This window comes from Anolis carolinensis, chromosome 4 (genome assembly GCF_035594765.1).
Source record: "Anolis carolinensis isolate JA03-04 chromosome 4, rAnoCar3.1.pri, whole genome shotgun sequence".
Lineage (NCBI taxonomy): Eukaryota > Metazoa > Chordata > Lepidosauria > Squamata > Dactyloidae > Anolis > Anolis carolinensis.
Window position 1 is genome coordinate 50104790 of NC_085844.1, and position 21222 is coordinate 50126011.

At 38.4% G+C, this 21222-nt stretch overlaps 1 protein-coding gene and 1 long non-coding RNA gene across 3 annotated transcripts in view; one reads left to right on the forward strand and one right to left on the reverse strand.

The window, feature by feature from the left end:
* The window catches only part of LOC103279490 (chloride channel protein C), a 75564-nt gene extending 60422 nt beyond the window's left edge, over positions 1–15142 (reverse strand). Inside the window, exons 1-5 of the mRNA XM_008114863.3 lie at positions 14738–15142; positions 11935–12064; positions 5787–5867; positions 3803–3978; positions 2712–2804 (exon numbers count right to left, since the gene is read on the reverse strand). Coding sequence (XP_008113070.2) covers positions 2712–2804; positions 3803–3978; positions 5787–5867; positions 11935–12064; positions 14738–14988 — 731 coding nt within the window. The 5' untranslated portion in view covers positions 14989–15142. The remainder of the gene's footprint in view (positions 1–2711; positions 2805–3802; positions 3979–5786; positions 5868–11934; positions 12065–14737) is intronic.
* The window catches only part of LOC103279489 (uncharacterized), a 37092-nt gene extending 16120 nt beyond the window's left edge, over positions 1–20972 (forward strand). The window contains exons 3-5 of one of the 2 annotated variants that reach the window (XR_001730557.2): positions 16065–16210; positions 17359–17428; positions 19324–20972. This is a non-coding gene — a long non-coding RNA (uncharacterized LOC103279489). The remainder of the gene's footprint in view (positions 1–16064; positions 16211–17358; positions 17429–19323) is intronic. The other variant, XR_506826.2, reaches the window with a different exon arrangement.
* The last annotated feature ends 250 nt before the right edge of the window (positions 20973–21222 follow it).

A 21222-nucleotide genomic window follows, 5' to 3' on the forward strand; every position in this document is an offset into this window, starting at 1 on the left:
ATGTGTCGGATTCAAAAATTCATTACTTCCCTTTTGTGACTTGACTAGAAGGGGAAAATAAATTTAAATACAGATTCACCTTCATATTTTTGTCATTTTTCTATATGCAAAACAGTATATATTATTGTTTATACTCAGTCTGATTTAAAATATTAAGAGATAAACCTAAATCTTTAAAATGACAATAGCAGGCATGTTACATTTCACCTGTGCTCAGATATGTCAGAACCCCAAAATAAACATTAGAATAAAAGGTAAAGGCAAAAAAAAAACCCTGTAGGCAATTATCTGTTGACTGAGGTTAAATGTTCAGTGCAAATACAAAGCAATTCTGCAATATTTCAACATGTGTTTATACCTAAAGCAAAATCAATATTTTTGCAAGATAGCTGATTTTTTCCAGATTTCCATTCTATAGATAGGAGTGAAAGGGCCAGTTGTACGATCTGTAAGCAGACCCAGTGGCTTCAAGTTTCCATTGGGAATTTAATGTGCATGGAAAGATACCTCTCATGTCTTTGCTAGTGCCCATGTGGCAAATTTCTACCATAAGCATCAGCTTAAGAAACACATCCCTAATTGCTGAGGCAAGTTAAAAGGCAAAATGTATCATGTTTATTTGGGCTGTCTGGTTATCCTTCTGCCACAGATAGCTTGTAATAGCTTTTTGTTTGGAGCTGCAACAAACACTTTGGTCAAAGGTTTGGGATTTATTTACATATTTTCATAATCCAGTGTTTTAAAGCTATAGAACTTGATCTTTCAAACTGTTCCAAATGCAAACTTGACATGAACAATAACAGTGGTATAAAAGATCCAGTTTAAAATAAAACCTTATAGCGTACCCCAAGGATTTGCAAATGCCATCATTTCACAAATAAAAGATAAAGAGTTTGTAATTCCCATCTGTACAGCGAGAGCTGCTGGTTTATCACATCCAAGAATCTTGAAAAAATGTTATTTATATAAAAAAGAAACATTCTCCATGTCACATTGCATGAAATCATTTTCTGTGGAAAAAGGGTTCATTTAAAATCCTGTGACTATTGTGAATGGAAAGTTCTGTTTTGTGCATGCTCTGCAGCAAGGCAAGCCAGCCACTTTTCCAACATGAGCCAGAAAGCAATTAAAAAGCAGATCAGGAGTCACAAACTTTTCTTCTTCTTCTGATTTTTTTTTCCTTCCCATACCTTCCTCCACAAATTGCCATCTTTGATAAGTATATATCCCTAGGGTTTTTTTGTTTTTTGTTGTTGTTTTTTGTTGGGGTTTTTTTTGTTTTTGTTTTTTTGTTTTTTGTTTTTGCTGTTGCTATCTGTTTTGTTTTTAAGACAACACAAAGTCCCAGGAGGTTGCATTAAGGTAGTAACCAGGCAAAAGGGAAAATAACCAGGAGTGTTTCATTCAGGTACATAAATATGATTGTGTATTGTCTCTTTGAGCCTAGGAAAGCAAAGTGCAACTTCATTGTTGCATACGGCTACCAGGGACATTTTGGCACAAAGCCCCTTCCGATTTGCCTCTCCCCCTACAAACTGGCATGGGCTTTAAGATCTGCCAGGGAGGCCCTCCTCTCGTTCCCACCACCATCACAAGCGCGGCTGGTGGGGACAAGGGAGAGGGCCTTCTCGGTGGTGGCCCCCCAGCTCTGGAACACCCTTCCCAGAGAGATCAGGCAAGCCCCTACATTGCTTTCATTCCACAAGGAATTGAAAACCTGGTAGTTCCTGCAGGTTTTTGAGCAAGATTAGACCCTAGACTCCCTCCCCCCCCCCCCCCCCCCGGTTGTAAACTAAGACGCTGCTCTGCACTTTATCCACTCCCTGGCCCTATAATACTCTGGTGCACAAGTTTTACCTATCTCATATAATTGACCATGTCTACCCTGAAGTCCTGCTTACTGGTATTTGAATCCTTGACTGAGTATATTGATTTGGATTTGTAATTTTATGTATTTTTAATAGAATTGTTTTGGTTCTGTCTTATGATGTTGTTTATTATGTTTACAATGTTTAACTTTACTGTATGGTGTTTTTTGACAACTGAATGTTTTTATGTTCATGTTGGAAACCGCCCTGAGTCCTCTTGAGGAGATGGAGCGGTATATAAATAAAGTTTTTTTTATTATTATTGTTATTTCCTTGCCTCCACACATGCACCTAAAACAAAATCAGGATGAAATTATTAAAAACATCCCTTTGAGAGAATGGAATAAATGGGAAGGTTTTTTATGAAAATTACAAGTGTGAGCCAATGCAGTCCAGGAATATAATTGTACCCTCCAACTCTGGAAATAAGTCACCTCACTAAGCATAATCCAGCTTCTAGCTCTCTATAAACATGTATTAGCAAGATGTATAGAACAAAGGTAGTTTTACTTATGGCTAAACATGCATAGGATTTCATGGCAATGCTGTCTAAAATGCAATATTATTCTCTGCAAAGGAGGTATGACTTTGGAGGAGGGATGTATGGATTCATTCCCCCCTCCCACTTGAAAAGGACACCCATTTCTCTAAAGAGAAGGAATTTAAGTTGTTCTTCAGCACTACCACAGCCATTTTGGTTATACATAATACTCCATTATTGCATCTAACAAAGTCGCTAATCTTACTTTTATATGTTATACTACCTTTGGGAAAACTCCAATACACCTTTCAAAAGCTACTCACATCATGTAACATACTTTAATAAATTATTAAATCCCTTACTTGTCTGCTGTGTTCCAAAATCTTGTAAAGGACAGAGGATTTATTCCAAGGATCTTTGGCTCAAACTGGCTCAATCCATAACCAATTACTGCTCTGTAAACAAAATAAAAAATATAAACATTATTGTTATTGTCAGTTTGAAAAACTTGAAAAAAGTCACATAATTGGATGCCCCAGAGTCACAAAGTAATTTATATTCATTTTTCAGATTATGGGTTCGCAGAGGATTTGAGGTGGGAGGCCAGGGGGAAAGAGATATGAGGGAGAGCATGGCATAATGAGACCTAAAACACAACATTATAGCATGAATCTTTCTGTTTAGGATTTCAGTCATCCGTGCCCTTTTCCAAGTCTCTCTATTCCCTTCTCATTCCTCCCTTCTTGCAAATTCCTCAGCAATAGACCTAATAATCTTTGGCTACTGAGAATGCTTAGTACTCATGGGGCTGAAATAGCCTACATTGTGCTTTCTCAAGAACTGAAGTGGGGAAATTTAACCTCTAAATCTACCTCAAGCACACCCAGCATGTCAGGTGGTAAGGGACTGAATTGGAGACTAAATCTGGAGACTAAAGGTTCACTCCGATCAGGAAGTTTCTAGAGTTTTTGATTAATACAGTCTGATGCCCCTGGTGGTGGCGCAGCGTGTTAAAGCGCTGAGTTGCTGAACTTGCAGACCGAAAGGTCCCAGGGTCAAATCCCAGGAGCGGAATGAGCGCCCGTTGTTAGCCCCAGCTCCTGCCAACCTAGCAGTTCGAAAACATGCAAATGTGAGTAGATCAATAGGTACTGCTCCGGCGGGAAGGTAACGGCGCTCCATGCAGTTATGCCGGCCACATGACCTTGGAGGTGTCTACGGACAATGCCGGCTCTTCGGCTTAGAAATGGAGATGAGCATCAACCCCCAGAGTCAGACACAACTAGACTTAATGTCAGGGAAAACCTTTACCTTTACTATGCCTAAATACTTAGGATCACCCAGTGGGTTTCCAGGGTTGAACAGAGATTTTCATACCCTGGTCTCTTGGAGTTGAGAGTTCAGTAAGTACTCAAGCCACTATAACATACTAGGTCTCAAACTAATTCCTTACCCCAAATGAATCATAGGACCTTCTGGTCCACAGAAGAGTCCAGATGCTACAGCTAGAACACAAGAGCCAAATGTTCCCAGAAAAGTCCTGATATTAAAAACATGTGGAATCGATGCCCCATTCAGAAAACCAATGACTTCTGGTAATCCACTTGGTGCGCCAGCTGGACAAAAGAACTGTGGGGAAAAACTGTAGTATTACTGCAGCAGTCACATAGACACATGGACAACTAAGCTCACAAAACTCTAACCAAGAGTATTAGGGTTTTTTTCAATCAAGATTATGAAATAAGCTGATTTAATTACATTTCACTGCATGGAATTATGATTTTATATGGATTCTTTGTAGCCTGTAGTATATAAAAAGAACTGTAGTTTGTGCAATCTCAGTTAGTTTTGATTGTTTATATTATTATAGAATTGGGGTTAGCCTGAATTATCTTCCTGGGGTTGTTTATTGGCAGTACCTCTGAATCCAACCTCACCACTTCTATAACCTTGGCTTAAATTCAGTTTCTAGTCCTACTTGAAGTTCAATCAATTGCTAAATGGTAAACTAATACTTCAATACGTCCCATCAACACAATGGATCTACTGTAGGAGGATCTAACACTTGTATTTACACCATTAATTGTAAGAGTTCAGTATACAGATCTCTCAGGATAGAACTTAGGGGCCTTTTAGTTGCTAGCCTGTGCTCTACTATCATATTGTACTATCGACCCACCTTGGCTTTTCGTTCTCTTTTTATAATGGAACATGGCCCTAAACCGGCTTGTGGACAGTTTAACAATGTAAAAGCAATACAGTGAAACCAAAGCCAACAAGAATTTCAAACTACATGAAAGTAAAAAATAAGAAATCTGTAACGAGATCCTATGGAATAAAAGTATCTTCACATTTCTATAAAAAGCAGAGAAAAGATAATTCAGGGTTTGTTTGTTTTTTAGCAGAGAGCATCCCAGCTGCTTTTAATGTGGGTATGCTTTCAATCTACCATATGGTTCCAAGTTAGCCACTGGGCCATGCTGGTTTGGAAAAGAGATATGATTTTCTTTTATCCTTTCTGTTCATGTTGATGTTACAGTGTTAGTCATGCTTCTACTGAACCAGTTTCTTCTGGTAAGTTCATAAAGAGTATTTAGATGTCCGTTTTACTTTCAATATTCAAAGATTTAGATTGGCAATATTCAAATTGTGCTGACTACAGTAGAACAGACTTATGTATTCCTTATTCAGGCATTCTTCAGTTATTTTTAAACAGCACACAAATGGGAAGTGCTTTTCTGTTCACATGCAAGCGAGAATCATGTGAAGAGTCACTATGTGAATAAGAACTTCTCCTCAGAACTGTTACTCCTCCTGTGAAAAAGCTAACAATGGAGAGTGATGAAGTATTCCTTTCTGCTCATGTGTTAATTAAGACCTAACACACAACAATTCAAGAAAACTAGGGCCCCTTCCACACAGCTGAACAAAATTTCACATTATCTGCTTTGAACTGGAATATATGGCAACGTGGACTCAGATAACCCAGTTCAAAGCAGATATTGTGGGATTTTCTGTCTTGATATTCTGGGATATAGGGCTGTGTGGAAAGGCCCTAAATTTGTGGAGTACACTAGCACTGGGTCTTGCACACTTTAAGTATAAGACAGCAACTTCCATCTCTTAGAACACAGGACATGTTGAGTATCCCTTATCCAAACTACTTCAGAACAGAAGTGCGTTGCATTTTGGGTATTTTTCATATACATGCTATACAAATCCCCTGAAGATGATTTTATAAACAATAAAATTTGCAATTTTTATGCATGAAACAAGCTTTGTACATTTCAAAGATATCAGAAACCAAAGGCATCACTATCTCAGCCACTCATGTGAACAAATTTAGATTTTGGAGTTTTTTAGTTTTTGGAATTCTGGATAAAAGATGTCAACCAATTCAAAACAGCTCAGAAAAATGCAATAGTCTAACCACTTACCACTACCAATCCGGATGATACAATGATCATAAGAAGTCCAATTCCAAATATGCAGATCCAGGTCATGTGAAAGTTGTTCTTCTGTCAGTTTTACAAATAAATAAATAAAAAATTAGCATTATTGCTGTAGAAGTGGCATTGTCACTTTCCTTATAAATTCTACCAACTTATTTTATCCTTTCGTTAGCTAGTGGCTTCTAACTCTCAACACTCTCAGACAAAAATCACTGTGTATGTGGAAGTCTAAAGTTTTTTAGTCCCTAGACTCTCAGAAATGGTTCACCTGTTTGAAACAGCCATTAAATATGAAGGACTATTTCAATAAATATTACATACTGCATATTGGTAAGCATTTTAAATTATTTAAAGGTGTGAAACCTGGAGCATTGCTTTACATTGTGTCAGACCATTTATTCATATAACCTAGTATTGTTCTCACTGACTGGCAGTGACTCTACAGTAGGTATGGGCAAACATTGACCCACCAGGGTCAAGCGGCTGAGGGGGGAAAGGAAGGGCCTGAGGCTGTTAGGAATTGTGGGAGTTGGAGTCCAAAACACCTGGTGGGCCAAAGTTTGCCCATGCCTGCTCTACAGTGTATTTTTAAATTGTACATGAAGATACTAGAAAATGAATTTAGGATCTTCTTTATGAAAAGAATATACTCTGCCATTGAGCAATGATGTCTTCCAAATACCCTGTTTCCCCAAAAATAAGATCCACCCCGAAAATTAGCCTTAGCATAATTTTTCAGGATTTTTGAGGATATTTGAAAAATAAGCCCAGGTTACAGTTCATTAAAAAAAATCAATTTGGAAAAATAAGACATCCCCTGAAAATAAGCCCTAACATATCTTTTGGAGCAAAAAATAATATAAGACACTGTCTTATTTTGGGGGGGGGGGGGGCAGAGTAGCACTTCTGGCATCACATAATACAGATTAATCTGTGATGCTAAAAGTCACTTACATTTTATATAAACACAGGTTTCAAGAAATGTCCACAATATAAATTACCAACAAAGTAAATGTTTAGTCAAACTGATTCTTCTTTTTTTTTTTAAAGCGAATGTCCCTGCTACCTTAAAAACCCAACTGGAATGTATTTCAATGTAAATCTAAGTCTTTATCACCCTAGACCAGTGGCCCTCAAGCTGTGGGTCCCCAGATGTTTTGGCCTTCAACTCCCAGAAATCCTAACAGCTGGTAAACTGGCTGGGATTTCTGGGATCTGTTGGCCAAAACACATCTGGGGACCCATAGGTTGAAAAACACTGCCCTAGACAATTAGAGTATTTTATCATCATAGCTGTTTCCTCCAGAATTCTGGGATTTTGATTTTGGCAAAGCATTAGCTACAGCTGTCTAGCAGAGAATGTCATATGTTCCGCAAAAATACAAATCCCTAGCAAAGAATTTTAAATATTCCACAGAAAGATAAACTCCAAATTTCCATCAGTCAAAGACATAGCAATTAAAGACATATGATAGTGATAAAGTAGTGTAATGTGAAAGAAATTCTCTTTCTACTTAGAAAAGTTCCAGTCAAATAACTAAACTTTTCAGTGATTATAATGCATGTACTCTATATCTGTCCGAATTTAGATCCATCATTTTGGCTCTCAAGTTTCCTTAGTGTGTATTTATATACACTGTCATGCTATAATGATATAACTTGTATCTTTTACCCTATCTCTTTTACTTTTACAAAATATTGTTTTGCCTTGTCTTTCCTTTTTTTGATTTTAGTCAGAGCGATGTTGTCTCCAGTGCCCATAAAAAGTAAATTGACTCACACATTTTCAAAAATGACATGATGTTGAGGTTAGAGTCACTTGTATCTGAATTAGAAAGCTGCCTCAACAATGAAATAATTCAGCAAGCTACCACAGATTTCCTGCCTTAGCTTCAGGTCAGCTCTTTGACTGGAAATTACAAAGTAAAGGTAAAGGTTTCCCCTGACATTAAGTCCAGTCGTGGGGGTTGGTGCTCATCTCCATTTCCAAACCGAAGAGCCAGTACTGTCCATAGACATCTCCAGGTCATGTGGCCAGCATGACTGCATGGAGCGCCGTTACCTTCCCACCGGAGCGGTACCTATTGATCTACTCACATTTGCATGTTTTCGAACTGCTAAGTTGGCAGAAGCTGGGGCTAACAGTGGGCGCTCATTCCGCTCCCGGGATTTGAACTTGGGACCTTTTGGTCTGCAAGTTCAGCAGCTCACACAGCTGAATAAAATCCCACATTTTCTGCTTTGAGCTGGAATATATGGCAGTGTGGACTCAGATAATCCAGTTCAAAGCAGATATTGTGGGATTTTTGCCTTGATATTCTGAGTTATATGGCTGTGTGGAAGAGCCCTCAGCAAATCAAAGAAGTTGGTAACTCAAATATGAGATCTTTTCCCCTGATTCCTCAAAGTTGACTTATATGTGGCTTAGTTTGTCACGATGCTGATGTGGTTCTTGATCAATATTGCACAAAAAGAAAAAAACCAAGTTAAACTCTCTATCAGTACAAACAAAGCAATTCTGGGAGGAGATGTAAACATGTTTTGTTTATACTGTACGAAGAGTTCAGGGTTGGGAATTATGCATGTTTGGTGAGAAATAGTGGTGGCCGAAGGCACATGATACATTGTGTGACCAAGCAGACTTGAACTTGGGTCTTCCTGTGTGAAGCTGAGCAAATTTAACATAACTCGGTGCTGGCTCTTTCAGACCAGTTATAACTGAAAAAAAGGTTGAAATGTAGAAGGAAAAGATTAATTAAAAAATTAATGACCATATTTGCAGAAATGGAATACAAATGAGAGAAATTTGCCTAATTGGAATACTTCACATAATGTGCGAAATCAATGCCTGGATTTGAGGAAGTAGAATTCAGCAACCAAGCAATCATCTTGTGAGAGTCAGCATGATGCTGTGCAGGGATCCTCAAAGTAGTGGTTTGAGCGTTGGATTTTATCTCTGGAGATAAGGAACTGAAGCCCTGCTCGGTCATGAAGCCCACTGAGTGACCTTGAATATGACACACTCTCCTGGCCTCAAAGAAAAGCATTGGCAAACTCCTTCTAAACAAATCTTCCCAAGGAAACCCCAAATGTCAGAAATAACTTGAATGCACATGGCAATAAATGATTACACTACCGTAACACAATGTTTGTTCCTGGGTTGTAAATGTCATTTTGTAATTGCTTCTAACATAGAAAACATCTATTGCACTGCAAAAACTTTGTTTTTGTGGGACATCCTGCAGCACATTTTGCTATAGTTTTTCAATGAATATCTCGCATCCCAACCAATTCAACATAGTTTGTGGCAGCTACAAAAATGAAGTTTCTGGAGTCTAACATTTCAAAATAAGTACCACACAATTAAACAGGAAATAACACTTTCAAACCAGGAATTGATTTTTTTTTCAAATTTTGTAACATAGTGTTATCTCAGTCTAAATACCTTAGAGGTGTGATCTTGAGTGCTAAGCAGAGTTAGTACTTGCATGGGAGACCACCAAAAATTATCAAGTTCTATAATCAGAAGGAGGAACTGGCAAAATCATCCCTGAGCATTCCTTGCCTAAGAATAGCCTATGAAATTCATGGAGTCACCATAAGTGAATAGGCAACATGAAAGAACATAATCATCTCATTAGAAATCACAGAACCAAACATGAGGAGGAAAGCCTGGAGAGAGACATCCAGAGGCTGGAGTTATTCATCAATCTCCTTTTGCTCACCTTTCCTGCAAATGAAATCCTCCTGGTGTTTTTAATTACAGTGAAACACAATGGCATGAAAACAATTCCTTCTTGGTATGTCAGTTGCAACTTTTAAGGATATTGGTTGGAGTCTACATTTGTTTTCACTTTGATGGCAACATTTTTAACCTCTGCCAGGTCAAAATGAAGACCAGATGCTCTGAACTACTTATCCACGATGTCCTCTTTACTGACAAGTGGGCTCTTGTTGCTGACACACTCAGGAATATGCAGATTCCTTACAGACCACTTCAAGAGCTCAGCATAGCTGGCCCTCAGTCAAGGAAACTATTATACCACACTTTTGCCATTGGGCCTATTAGACCAGCTGTAAAAGATGAGGACAGCATTCACTGTCCTGAGTGAATCCATTACAAATTCTGCGGTCGCAGACATAATTATCTGGGGTTTTTTTTTGGGGGGGGGGGGGTTGTAGTTATGTTTATTCTATCCAGACATGAAAGAAAGAAAGAAAGAAAGAAAGAAAGAAAGAAAGAAAGAAAGAAAGAAAGAAAGAAAGAAAGAAAGAAAGAAAGAAAGAAAGAAAGAAAGACAACACCAAGATCCCTGATCTAGATCCTGGAGTGATAATAGGAAAACTACTCATCCATACTTAAAGAGGGAAATAGAATTCATTACCAAAAGAGACAACAAAACAAGACTTATGTATGACTTTTCATCTCACCACATTGGGAAAGACTGCAACAGTGCCTGAATTACCAGTAAGTAGCCCACCTGACTTACCAAGCAAGTCAGTTGTGGGAAAGGTGGGGGCAGAGTTATGGGGGCCACCATCTTTGCTATCTGGCAGCCAGATTTCCTTCTCCCAGCTTGTTTAGCACTTGGGGAGCATGCTGAGAGAAAGCAGGGACAGTAGCCAATCATTTTGAACCTGAAGGTTCAAACGTATTGATTGCCCAGAGGCCCATCGGAGTGACAATTTAGTCTTCAATCCAATCAGAGTGAGAGCATAAAGGCAATTACCAGGAGCTCCTCTTAGCAGTTGCCTTCAAGAGAGTCCCCACAGGAGACCTGGGCGTATATTCAAGATGGGTTCAGACCAACAGCAACACAGAGCCCTCTGCAGCATTCCCTTGGTGAGGGTCATCCTATGGTCTCTGGCAATATCAACAGGTAGCCCGATCAATATCAAGATCCAGGTCCCATGTGTGGCTGCCAAACCTATTGTTAAATGTAACCAATAAAGTTGCAGCCACTGTTATTCCAATGTATTTACGTTGTCCGTGATTATCTGGATGAGGTGGACTCACCCTGCACACAGAATGTAGTTTTCCAAGTCAAGGGAAATAATCGGCTCACTATATTCTATATTAGTCAAGCCTCTCCAGGAGAACTGGAGTCAATTCTGGGTGCCTCATTTTAAGAAGAATGGGGATAAGTGGCAGAAGATGCAATGCAGATGATAAGAGATCAAAATTTATGAGTAAAGGTTACATGAGTAAATGCTATAGGAACTGTTTGTCTTAATGAAGAGAAGACTCGAGGAACATTACTGCACTTTTAAATTATTTTAAGGCTGTTGGGAGTTGGCCTCAGAAGTTGTGGTCAAGAACCCAAGGCCCCATTTATGTATTTCCCAAATAAGTCAGTGATTTAGCTGAAGCTCTGCCATGCATTCAGGAAGAGTATATGGCCAGAAACAAAGAAAAGCTTCCAATAGAAGCCTTAAAAATAAAGCGAAGAGTCAAGGTTGACTCTGCAAACCTAACTCACTTGCTGCTCTATCCTTAAAGACTGTCTCAAATCAATGACTCAGCAGACCCCCCCCCCCCCAAATCCCTTTATAGTCTAGGCCAAGTGCTCACTGAGGTCACATGACCAGAAACAAACTAATATAGAATCACAGATTTGGAAGTATCCACAAATGCTGTTTACTCCATCTCCCTGCCAAACAGGAACGCACAATCCAAGTGCTCCTGATAGATGGCTATCCAGCCTCTGTTTAAAACGTCTAGAGAAGGAGACTCCAACACACTCAAAGGCAGCATATTCCACTGCTGATGACATTGTCCTGATCTTTGGCGATATATCTTGGTATATATGGAATTTGCAGTCTGGTTCCTTCCTAATTTTAACAAAGCAACTTCAAGATTCATCCTAGGACTACAATTTGAGCCCAAAGAGAACATTCAGTAGGAACCTACCATCTTCTGAAAGAGACTAAATTGAGACAAAATGGTCCCTGCTGAAAAATGCTCAATTATTAAGAGAAATTATGCATCACATGCAAACATCTCTGTATGTACACAAAATTGACACTATCCAACAAAGAGATAGCATAATCCTAATGAAAGATAACATAAGAGTAACTGAAATTTACAAGCAATGGGAAAAAAAGTTGGCTTCATTATTTGCTGCCATTTTACCTGAATATAATTTTCTACCAGTTCCCATTTCAGCTGGATGAGATAATCAATTATTTGATGGATTAGGAAACCCATGATTCCTACTACTATTCCAATGAGGCCCATCACCAACCATCGATCCCAGTCCAATCTAAAAATGAAAAGAAACAATCACAACAATAAGAATTAACTAATTAAAAGTTGGCATTTTTGTAAGCATCCTAAAAACCTAAAAAGCTAGATCCCAGAATCTTCATTTTGGGAATAAAATCTGTGGCTGACACTTCAATTTGGAAAAATGTCCACATTTTCCAGCCATTGTTTTGTATAGCTATAGCTAATGTCCTGGGAACCAGAAGACTTGGGAAAAAAACCATGCATGTAGACCAGTGGTTCTCAACCTGTGTGTCCCCAGGTGTTTTGGCCTACAACTCCCAGAAATTCAAGCCAGTTTACCAGCTGTTAGGATTTCAGGAAGGTCAAAACATCTAGGTTGAGAACCACTGATGAAGACTTTATAGGCTACATGACTCACCTTTGCTTCACCTACAGCTGCATGTGAAAATTAATTCTGGACTTTAAAAGCTGATGCCATTCAGTGCTTTATCAGAGACAAGCAAATTTAGTAACCTTACCTTTTGAAAGTAAAGCATAGAAGAAATTTAAGATGGACATCTTCTCTACAAGTTTGCAGAGAAACCATGGCACATTGGACTCAAATCATTATAGTAGCCTCATTTGCTTGAGTCATTGCTATTTAGTTCACCCAGCTGTTTTACATGTACTGTATTTTAACACTGTATTGATTTCCTTTTTGGAAGTTTCACAACAAACTTTCTAATTAAAAGTGGATTACTTGTGGTTTATTTTTATCATTAGTTTTGAAAAATTTTCTCTTCACAGAAAATTCAGTGAAAAGTGCTTCCCTATATCCCTGGCAATTTTATTATCACCAATGGGCTCCATTTTGTTTCTAAAATTATCTACTACAACAGCTTTAATAGCTAAAAAGATGCAGATTGATTATTCTTATTTCCGAAAGGTTGCCAGAATGCAAAAACAGATTCAAAGATCTAGCTCTACCTGGATCTTTTTAACATTTCCAATTTTTTTTTTCAGAGCAGGTCCATTTTTCTTACTCTCTCCAAAGTAGACTGCAAGATATCCTAGTTACAAGGAATGTTCTAACAATAATTTAATATGCAATATATCTGTGCATTATTATTATCCATGTACTGTGTTCATGATTTTAAAAAAGACTTCCTAAAATTCTTGCATATTTATACTTTTCTCCCTTCTGAAATTTGTGATAGTTTGCAAGGTCCTTCATCACTTGCTTGGGAGGGAGTGCACAGTGGTGACGGCAATCCTTTCTGTTCTCCATCCCCAAAGACCAAGGCTATTGTGTAAATGTGCAAACAGCAGCTTCGTGCTTCAGGAGGCAGGTGGTAACAGTACTCGTTGTTAACTGGGATATGGGGTCTCAATGTAATGCAAATTCCTGTGAATTTTGTGTCCCTTCATGTATCCATTCCACATTACCTGTCCAATCTGTATGCACTCTTCATTGTCACCAATAGATGGCAATACAGGACTTTTCTTAAATAATTGAAAAGATTTTCATATAGGATGAATGAATACACATGAAGAGGAAATAGTGAAAGATTTACAAGTTATACATCTCTAAAACTTTTAACATGAGAAGTGTCTTGCTGAATATATATCTTCATGATTGTCTTTTTGAGACAACTAATGTTAGACAACTAATGGAGCCAACTAATGGTGGCACAGTGGTTTAAATCACTGAGCTGCTGAACTTGCTGACCGAAAGGTCAGTTTTTCAGATCCGAGGAGAGGATTGAACTCCTGCTATTAGCCCCAGTTTCTGCCAACTTAGCAGTTTGAAAACATGCAAATGGGAGTAGAGCAATAGGTACCACTCCGTCAGGAAGATAACGGCACTCCATGCACTCATGCCAGCCACATGACCTTGATGCTATCTACGGACAATGCCAGCTCTTCGCCTTAGAAATGGAGATGAGCACCAACCCCTAGTCAGACACTACTAGACAGGGGAAAACTTACCTTTACTGAATGTTAAGACATATTCCATAATATGCTTCCAAGAAAATATGTAGACTGAGGCAGTAGATTTCAACAACAAAACCATTTAATCTGAATTTTAGATGGGGTTGGTCAAATGTGGCCTTCAACATGTTATTGGTTTGCATTTTATTTTGCTGATTGTTTTGTTATAGGCTGGGAACAAACTTGATTTATCTGACTTATGTAAAACTCTTACATAAATTATGATTAATAACATTATCCTTCAATGATTAAATGCCAAAGTAAGGTCAATTTGGCCTACAACTCCCAGAAATCCTAGCCAATTTACCAGCTGTTAGGACTTCTGGGATTGAAGGCCAAAACATCTGGGGACCCACAGATTGAGTACTGCTGGTTTGGAGGATTCAAACTAGGGTAATTTTCCTACTCTTGAATGCTGTAGTACTGAGGAAATATTCACCTTGTAATTTTGTTATTGTTATTTTATGCCTTCAACTTCCCTCCAACGTACTGCAGTCCTAAGGCAAACTTTCCATTGGGTTTTCTCAGTTTATTCAGAAGGGGCTTTTCATTGCCTTTCTCTTAAACTAAGAGCATGTGACTTGCCCAAGGTCACCCAGTGGGTTTCCAATACTGAGCAGGGATTAAATCCTGATCCCCGAAGTCCAAGTCCAACACTCAAACTGTAACACATGTCCCCTATTTAATAATTCTAGCGCAGGAATGATTTGCAAGGTATTAAGGATGTTGTAGTTACCTGTAGCTTTGTCCTTGCAGCCATTTCTTATAAATCTTACTGTGTGAAGGCAAATAATCCAAACTTTCAGGAACCGACAGGTATTCTCTTTCCTTCTCTTGAAAATTAATGTTTCTTAAGCAACTTCGGTTGTTGTCACCGCTGTCACACCTGGGATCAAGAGACTCAATCAAATCTGGTCGATCTTCGGCCAGCAGCATTTGCTCTTCACCCTCATTTGTACACCTCTTGTGAGAAAGGAGGGTTGGCATTTTGCAGAACCAGAGGGGACCCAAAAAGAGACCCAAGACCGCAGCCTGTGAAGTGGACTCCCTATTGAGTCCACAGTGACCAATATAACAAGAAAGATTTCAAGTGTGAAACAAGAGCTCACTGGCTCATGTTGTGGGTTGGGTTGCAGCAGAGGCACAGAGACTGAGATGTTTGTGTTACCACAGCTGGCTAGAACTAGATTTTTCTTTATGGGTAACTTTCTTACTAGATGGGCTTGATCCAACACTACTGCTTCCTAATAATACATAGGAGTTGAAATGTTAGATTTCAATTCAACAGAAATTACAAAGTTCTTTGGGAATGTATTATAAAATTGAGTAAAAGACTCAAAAGACCGAAAAAAACATGCATACTCTCATTTAATACAGAATTAGGCATCAAGAGACTGATGAGACCTCTGCTCTGACCAGACCACCCATTTCGGGGGGGGGGGGGGGAATCCTTCTCATGAACCGCAGAAGAAATATGGAGAAATAGCAGTAGTCATGGTATACCTGCTCAGAAAAAAGTAGAGGGGGTAAAATAGGAGTTATAATAGCTATTAGGTTGCTCAGGTAGGTGGGCTTCACAGAGCCATTTGTCAAACGGTCTCCCAAAACCTGGAACATTTGTTTCCTTACCACTTAAATTCAAAGTGGAAAGGTGACCACTGAAGTTATTCTTGGATGCACAGCCCAGACTCTTACCCATTCCTTCAAGTTTCAGGGCAAGTGAGACCTCAGTCATTGTACTTTAGTCCGAAATGAGAACTAGCTCAAAGCTGGGTCACTTAATGATTCCAGGGCTCAATTAAATACCACACTTAATTTTTCTCTCTCTCTCTTCAAGGATATAATCTCCTATGTGTCTGGGAGATGATTACTTTGTATAGCCAGTGCATAGCAGTGCTTCTAAATGTTGATATTTGTGGCAATTGAGTGTGCGCGCATCCAAACGAGAGGAAAAGAGACTTCCTGCAGAAGCTTCCGCCATCTCAATGGAGACTGGAACTGAAGAATAATATGCTGTATAAGATCATTCAGTCATTAATTACTTACCAATTCCTTTTGTACAGAGTTGTCTGCAGCTTACAACCTTGGTCTTGAGGGCCCATTGTATATTCTGCTACTGAGAGAGACTAGGCTAGTGAGAATGCAAGACATGGCCTTTTCTTTATGTAACCACACCTCCATTGTGCAATTTCCTCCCAATTAATGCCAGGTGAGTAATAAGGACATTGAATTTACAAATGCTAAGCAGAATAGCAAAGTGTTGATTGGTGGTTTTATTCTTTTGAAGTGTTTTAGTTAGAGTGGTCATACCCCTCTTGGCTGAGTTTTCCCCAGATTATAAGCATACCATTGTGAGGGCATCTCAACTACCATCTGTCCTGGATTCCAAGTGTATTTCTTTTAAAAATTGTAAGTGCAACCCTTTTGATAACCAAAATATAGGACAAAATGTGGTGCCCCCTGCAATGAATTTGCTTTGAAATAAATTATTTTCCTTTTAGACTCAAGGGAAGGGAGATATCTGAATGGTGCAGAAGTTTTCAAGTGCAATAAGCAAGGAAGAGATGCATTGTGAGGGGGAACCAAGATGAGGAGAGTTGGAGGAAAGGCGAATGAGTAGCGCTTATGGCATTGTGTAGGCAGCAAAGAAGAGAGGCACCTCAAAACATTACTCTGTATTGGTTTTCTCAGATCAGTTGCATCTGTACAGAATAGTATGAAAATCAAAAACTCAGTGGAATAAAAAATGCAAGAATATGCCATATTAATATATTTAGAATGCACAGAATGATTTCAAAAATCAGAGTAATCTGGCAAACTTTACGTTATATATTTGGATTTGAAAAATTGGAATATCACAACTAAATTTTTAGTAGTCTGTTCCTAATATTTTAAAGAATTACTATTTTAGCACTTGTTATGCACTATCTAGAAGGGTTTGTGATAGGATATTTAATAAAAACTGATCCTAATAAAATTAATACTAAAAGATCTAGGACTGAAATGAATGAATTTAACAAATGAATGAATAAATGAAGTAATGGTACTAGGTGGAAGATGAACCATAGAAAATAAAATTCTCTGAATCTACACAACATGCATTGCTACTTTATACGTTAAACAAACAGTGTCTGAACAGGAAGATGAAGTATCTTGTGCCCTGGTATTGCCAATATGTTTACTATAAACTTAAAAAACAGTCACAATATTGCATATTTACACAAGAGTGTCTGACTGTCAATAACGTCAAACAAGGAAACTTCCAGTACTTTCTTGCTGCCCAACTATTTATACAGCAGGACAACAATGAAAGAATACTGCAGCTATTTTACCTGAATTATTTTGGCTTTCCAACAGGTAGAAGAGGGAGAGACATTCCACCCTTTCCACACACAAATACAACCTGAGATTCTAAGACGCTTCTAAGGTTACAAAAGCAGTTTCTCTTTGCCTTATAATAGATGTCAGTCAATTAAACTTAAGGCAACAACTATAGGAAAGGGAAACAGAAGTACGGTGTTTCCCCTCTCAACGAAATGTGTGAAACTCATGGAAACAAAGTCATGATACCCCTATTGAAAGAGGGTGATATATTTTGGAGGACAGGTTTAATAATGGTTGAGGAGTGAGGAGGAGGGGATTAAGGGAAAGCAGTCAATGGGAGTACTTGAATTTTTTTCCATGTGTATAGTGGTATGTGTAATATATCCCAACATCACTGTTGTTCCTGGACTTTTAAGAAACTCTGAATTAACAGTAAATAAGAGCAATTACACTGTCCATCACACATCCATAACTGGCATAAAGATACACACTCTCTGATAATAGATATGGTATATAGGATCTTGCCTCTTAACAGATGAATATGTTAACCACCATGAATTACCCAATTCTCTCTTAAAACCATTCAGACTTGGTAGCTGTAACTACATATTGTGGCAATGAATCCCAGTTTTTTACTATTTGCTCTGTAAAGAAATGCTGTGTTGCTTTCTGTCATCCCAAACTTCCCACCATTTAGATTTCGTGGATGGCTCCACATTCAAACTAGAAGTCTTTGGCTATGAATGAGAAAGTGTTGTTAAAGAGTACCTAGAATGTACAACAAAAGGGGAAATATACACTGTCAATTTTCACCATGCATCTTTTTAACTGATGCCTTTCTAATATCTAAAACTTAACATACAACCAGAAATCATACCTCAAAAGTCTATTACCGAAGGAGAATTTGGAGCTCAATCCCAGGCCATGGAGCCCCGCGATGCTGGTTCTACTCAGATTTTGTTCATCTGCAAGTTGGGCAGGCTTCAAGCTCTAAAGCTGCTCATTGATTATAAGCATCCAGATTTCCATATTGATGTAATTGAACAGATGGCAGAACAGGCACGGAAAAACTGATACAGTCAATACACTATAGAATCAAATATTAGTACTAGGGAAACCTACCATTTTCTACGTAATTTTTTTATCATGCAAGTTGCTTCTGGTATGAGAGAATTGCCCATCTTCAGAGACATTGCCCACGGGACGCCTGGATGTGTTAGCTGGGAGGCTTCTCTCATGTCCACGCAAGCTAGAGCTGAGACGGGAGCTCACCCCATCTCGCAGATTTGAACCGGCAACCTTCAGGTCAGCAACCCAACCAGTTCTGCGAGCACAAGGGTTTAACCTATTGTGCCAACGCGGTTCCTACTTCTAGGGAATGAACCATGTTCTTAACAAGGCAGCCCATGTCATTTCACCTTCTTATTCCACACACAGAAGCTAAACTGACTTATGCAAGCATCTTAATTTAGCACTGCATACAACACAAAATCCTGTACCACACTTGGAAAAAGCAAACTACCTTAGAGTGTGCAACGCAGGCAATGTGACACAGTTCTGTCCATCAAGCCCCAATCTAATGGCAGAGTCATGCCAAATTATTCAATATTAAGTAGATGTTTTAGCCAATGTGGCATAGTGGGCTGAGTGTTGGACCACAATTCAGAGTTCAAATCCCCACTCAGTCATGGAAATCCACTGTGTGACTTTGGGCATGCCACATTCTCTCAGCCTCAGAGGGAAGCTGAATAAACCCCACTGAATAAATCTGCCCAAAAACGTTTGAGACAGGATCACCTTAGCATCCTTGCATGCTGGAAAATACTTGAAGGCAAACAACAACAAAACTGCATATAACTAATACACATGCAAACATCTCTGCTAATTGCAACTTGAGAAATATTAAAAACATTAAATTCCAGGCACATTCAGTTTGTATGTGTGAAACATCTTTAATTGCCACTTTCTTAATATACTGCTTGTTGTTTTTGCTTATAGATCACAGAATAAGAGACCATAAGAAACATCCAGTCCAACCCCTCTGACATGCAGGAAAACACAACCAAAGCAGTCTCAACAGATGGCCTTCCAGCCTCTATAAAGACCTTCAGAAAAGGAGACTCCACCACATTCTGGGGAAGCATTTTTAATCATTGAACATCTCTTACCACCAGGAAGTTTTTTCCCAATGTTTAGGTGGAATAGCTTTTCTTCTCCAAGCTAAACATACACAGTTATGTTTGACTTCTCATTAACCCTGTGTAACAAACTCTAGAAGAACACAGTCACTCCAACCTGAGAAACCTGCCACTTCCACCCCATTAACCAGGCTGCCACTATAGGTTAGGATCAGATCTAAAATAGGTGATCCCCTTCTGGACAATGAACTTGTCTACAAGACAAGTGATGAATTTGTTAGTCCTGATATTCTGGCCAGAATTCAGTCAAACCTCAACAAAATCTTTTAACATATATGGAGAAACAAATACCAGATATCCAAGTTACATTTAGGAAAGGAAGAGGGACTAGCAACCATATTGCAAACTATGTTGGATAATAAAGAACACCAAAGAATTTCAGAAGAAAATCACCCTTTGTGTTGTATACTACAGCAAAGCCTTTGATTGTGACAGATCATAAAAACTTAGGATAGCTCTTAAAAATGGGTGCACCAGACATTTGATTGTACTGATGTCTAACCTGCACTCAGGTCAAGAGACTACCATCAGGATAGAATAAAGAGAAAATGAATGGTTTCCAGCTGGCAAAGTGATCAGGCAAGGCTGCATTTTAGGATGCTGTTTAACTTTTACGCTGAACAGATAATGTGCAAAGCAGGATTAGACTCAAGAGGAAAAGGCTGGAAAATTGAAGGGAATAACACTGACAGTTTCATGCAGATGACACTGTGCTACTAGCACAAAATATCAAAGACTTATAACGATTACTGTAAAATGTGAAGGAAAAAAGTGCAGAGGCAAGTTCACAGTCGAACATGAAGAAAACAAAAATGACTAGATTATATTATTTATATAACTTTAGATGAAGAAAACATTGAAATAGTTTTTCTACATCATGGCTTAGCCATTAACCAGAATACAGACTACTGTCAACTAATCAGAAAACTAGGACTTGGAAAAGCAACTATAAAGGAACTATACAAGCTTAAGTGTAAAGATATATACCTGAATACTAAAGTTAGGATTGTCAATCCCATCATATTTTCAATTTCTATGTATGGTTGTGAAAGTAAGATGACAGTAAGAAAATCAACTCATTTGGAGTGTGGTTCTCGAGGAGAGTTGTGAAGGTATCATGGGCTACTAAAAAGACAAATAGTTCTTAAAACAAATGAAGTCAAGATGACTAAAATGACTCATAATTTGGACATATCATGACTCACCAAAAGAGACAATAAGGCTTGACAAGGTCCTGCAGGTACAATGGCATGGAATATATTTCACAATAGTAATTGAGCAACTTCACAAGTAAAGACAACTTAGGTCAAAATGCACTTATTTTATTCTCATTGTAGCCTTGCGTTATGACAAAACAATTCTAGTGTGACTTTGCTCTATTTGAAGTGATGTCAATTGTTTGGATTTTTAAGATGTCTTTCTAAATGTGAAGATTCTTTTTTTAATGTATCTGTGTATGCATTCCAATTTTGTTCAGTTTTGTTGTGATTTTCTGTTTGTGTCTAATATTACTCTACAATATTCTTCTAAAAGAGTACATCTTCTCATGATATGGACCCCCCATCCCCTTGGGAAGATGTGATGCTGAACTGCACTGTAAACAATCCCAAACAAAATATATACTCTTAAATTTAGTTACACTGAAATGAAACACCTTAGGATACATTATTTTCAACAAGCATTCCTTCCATTAGATATT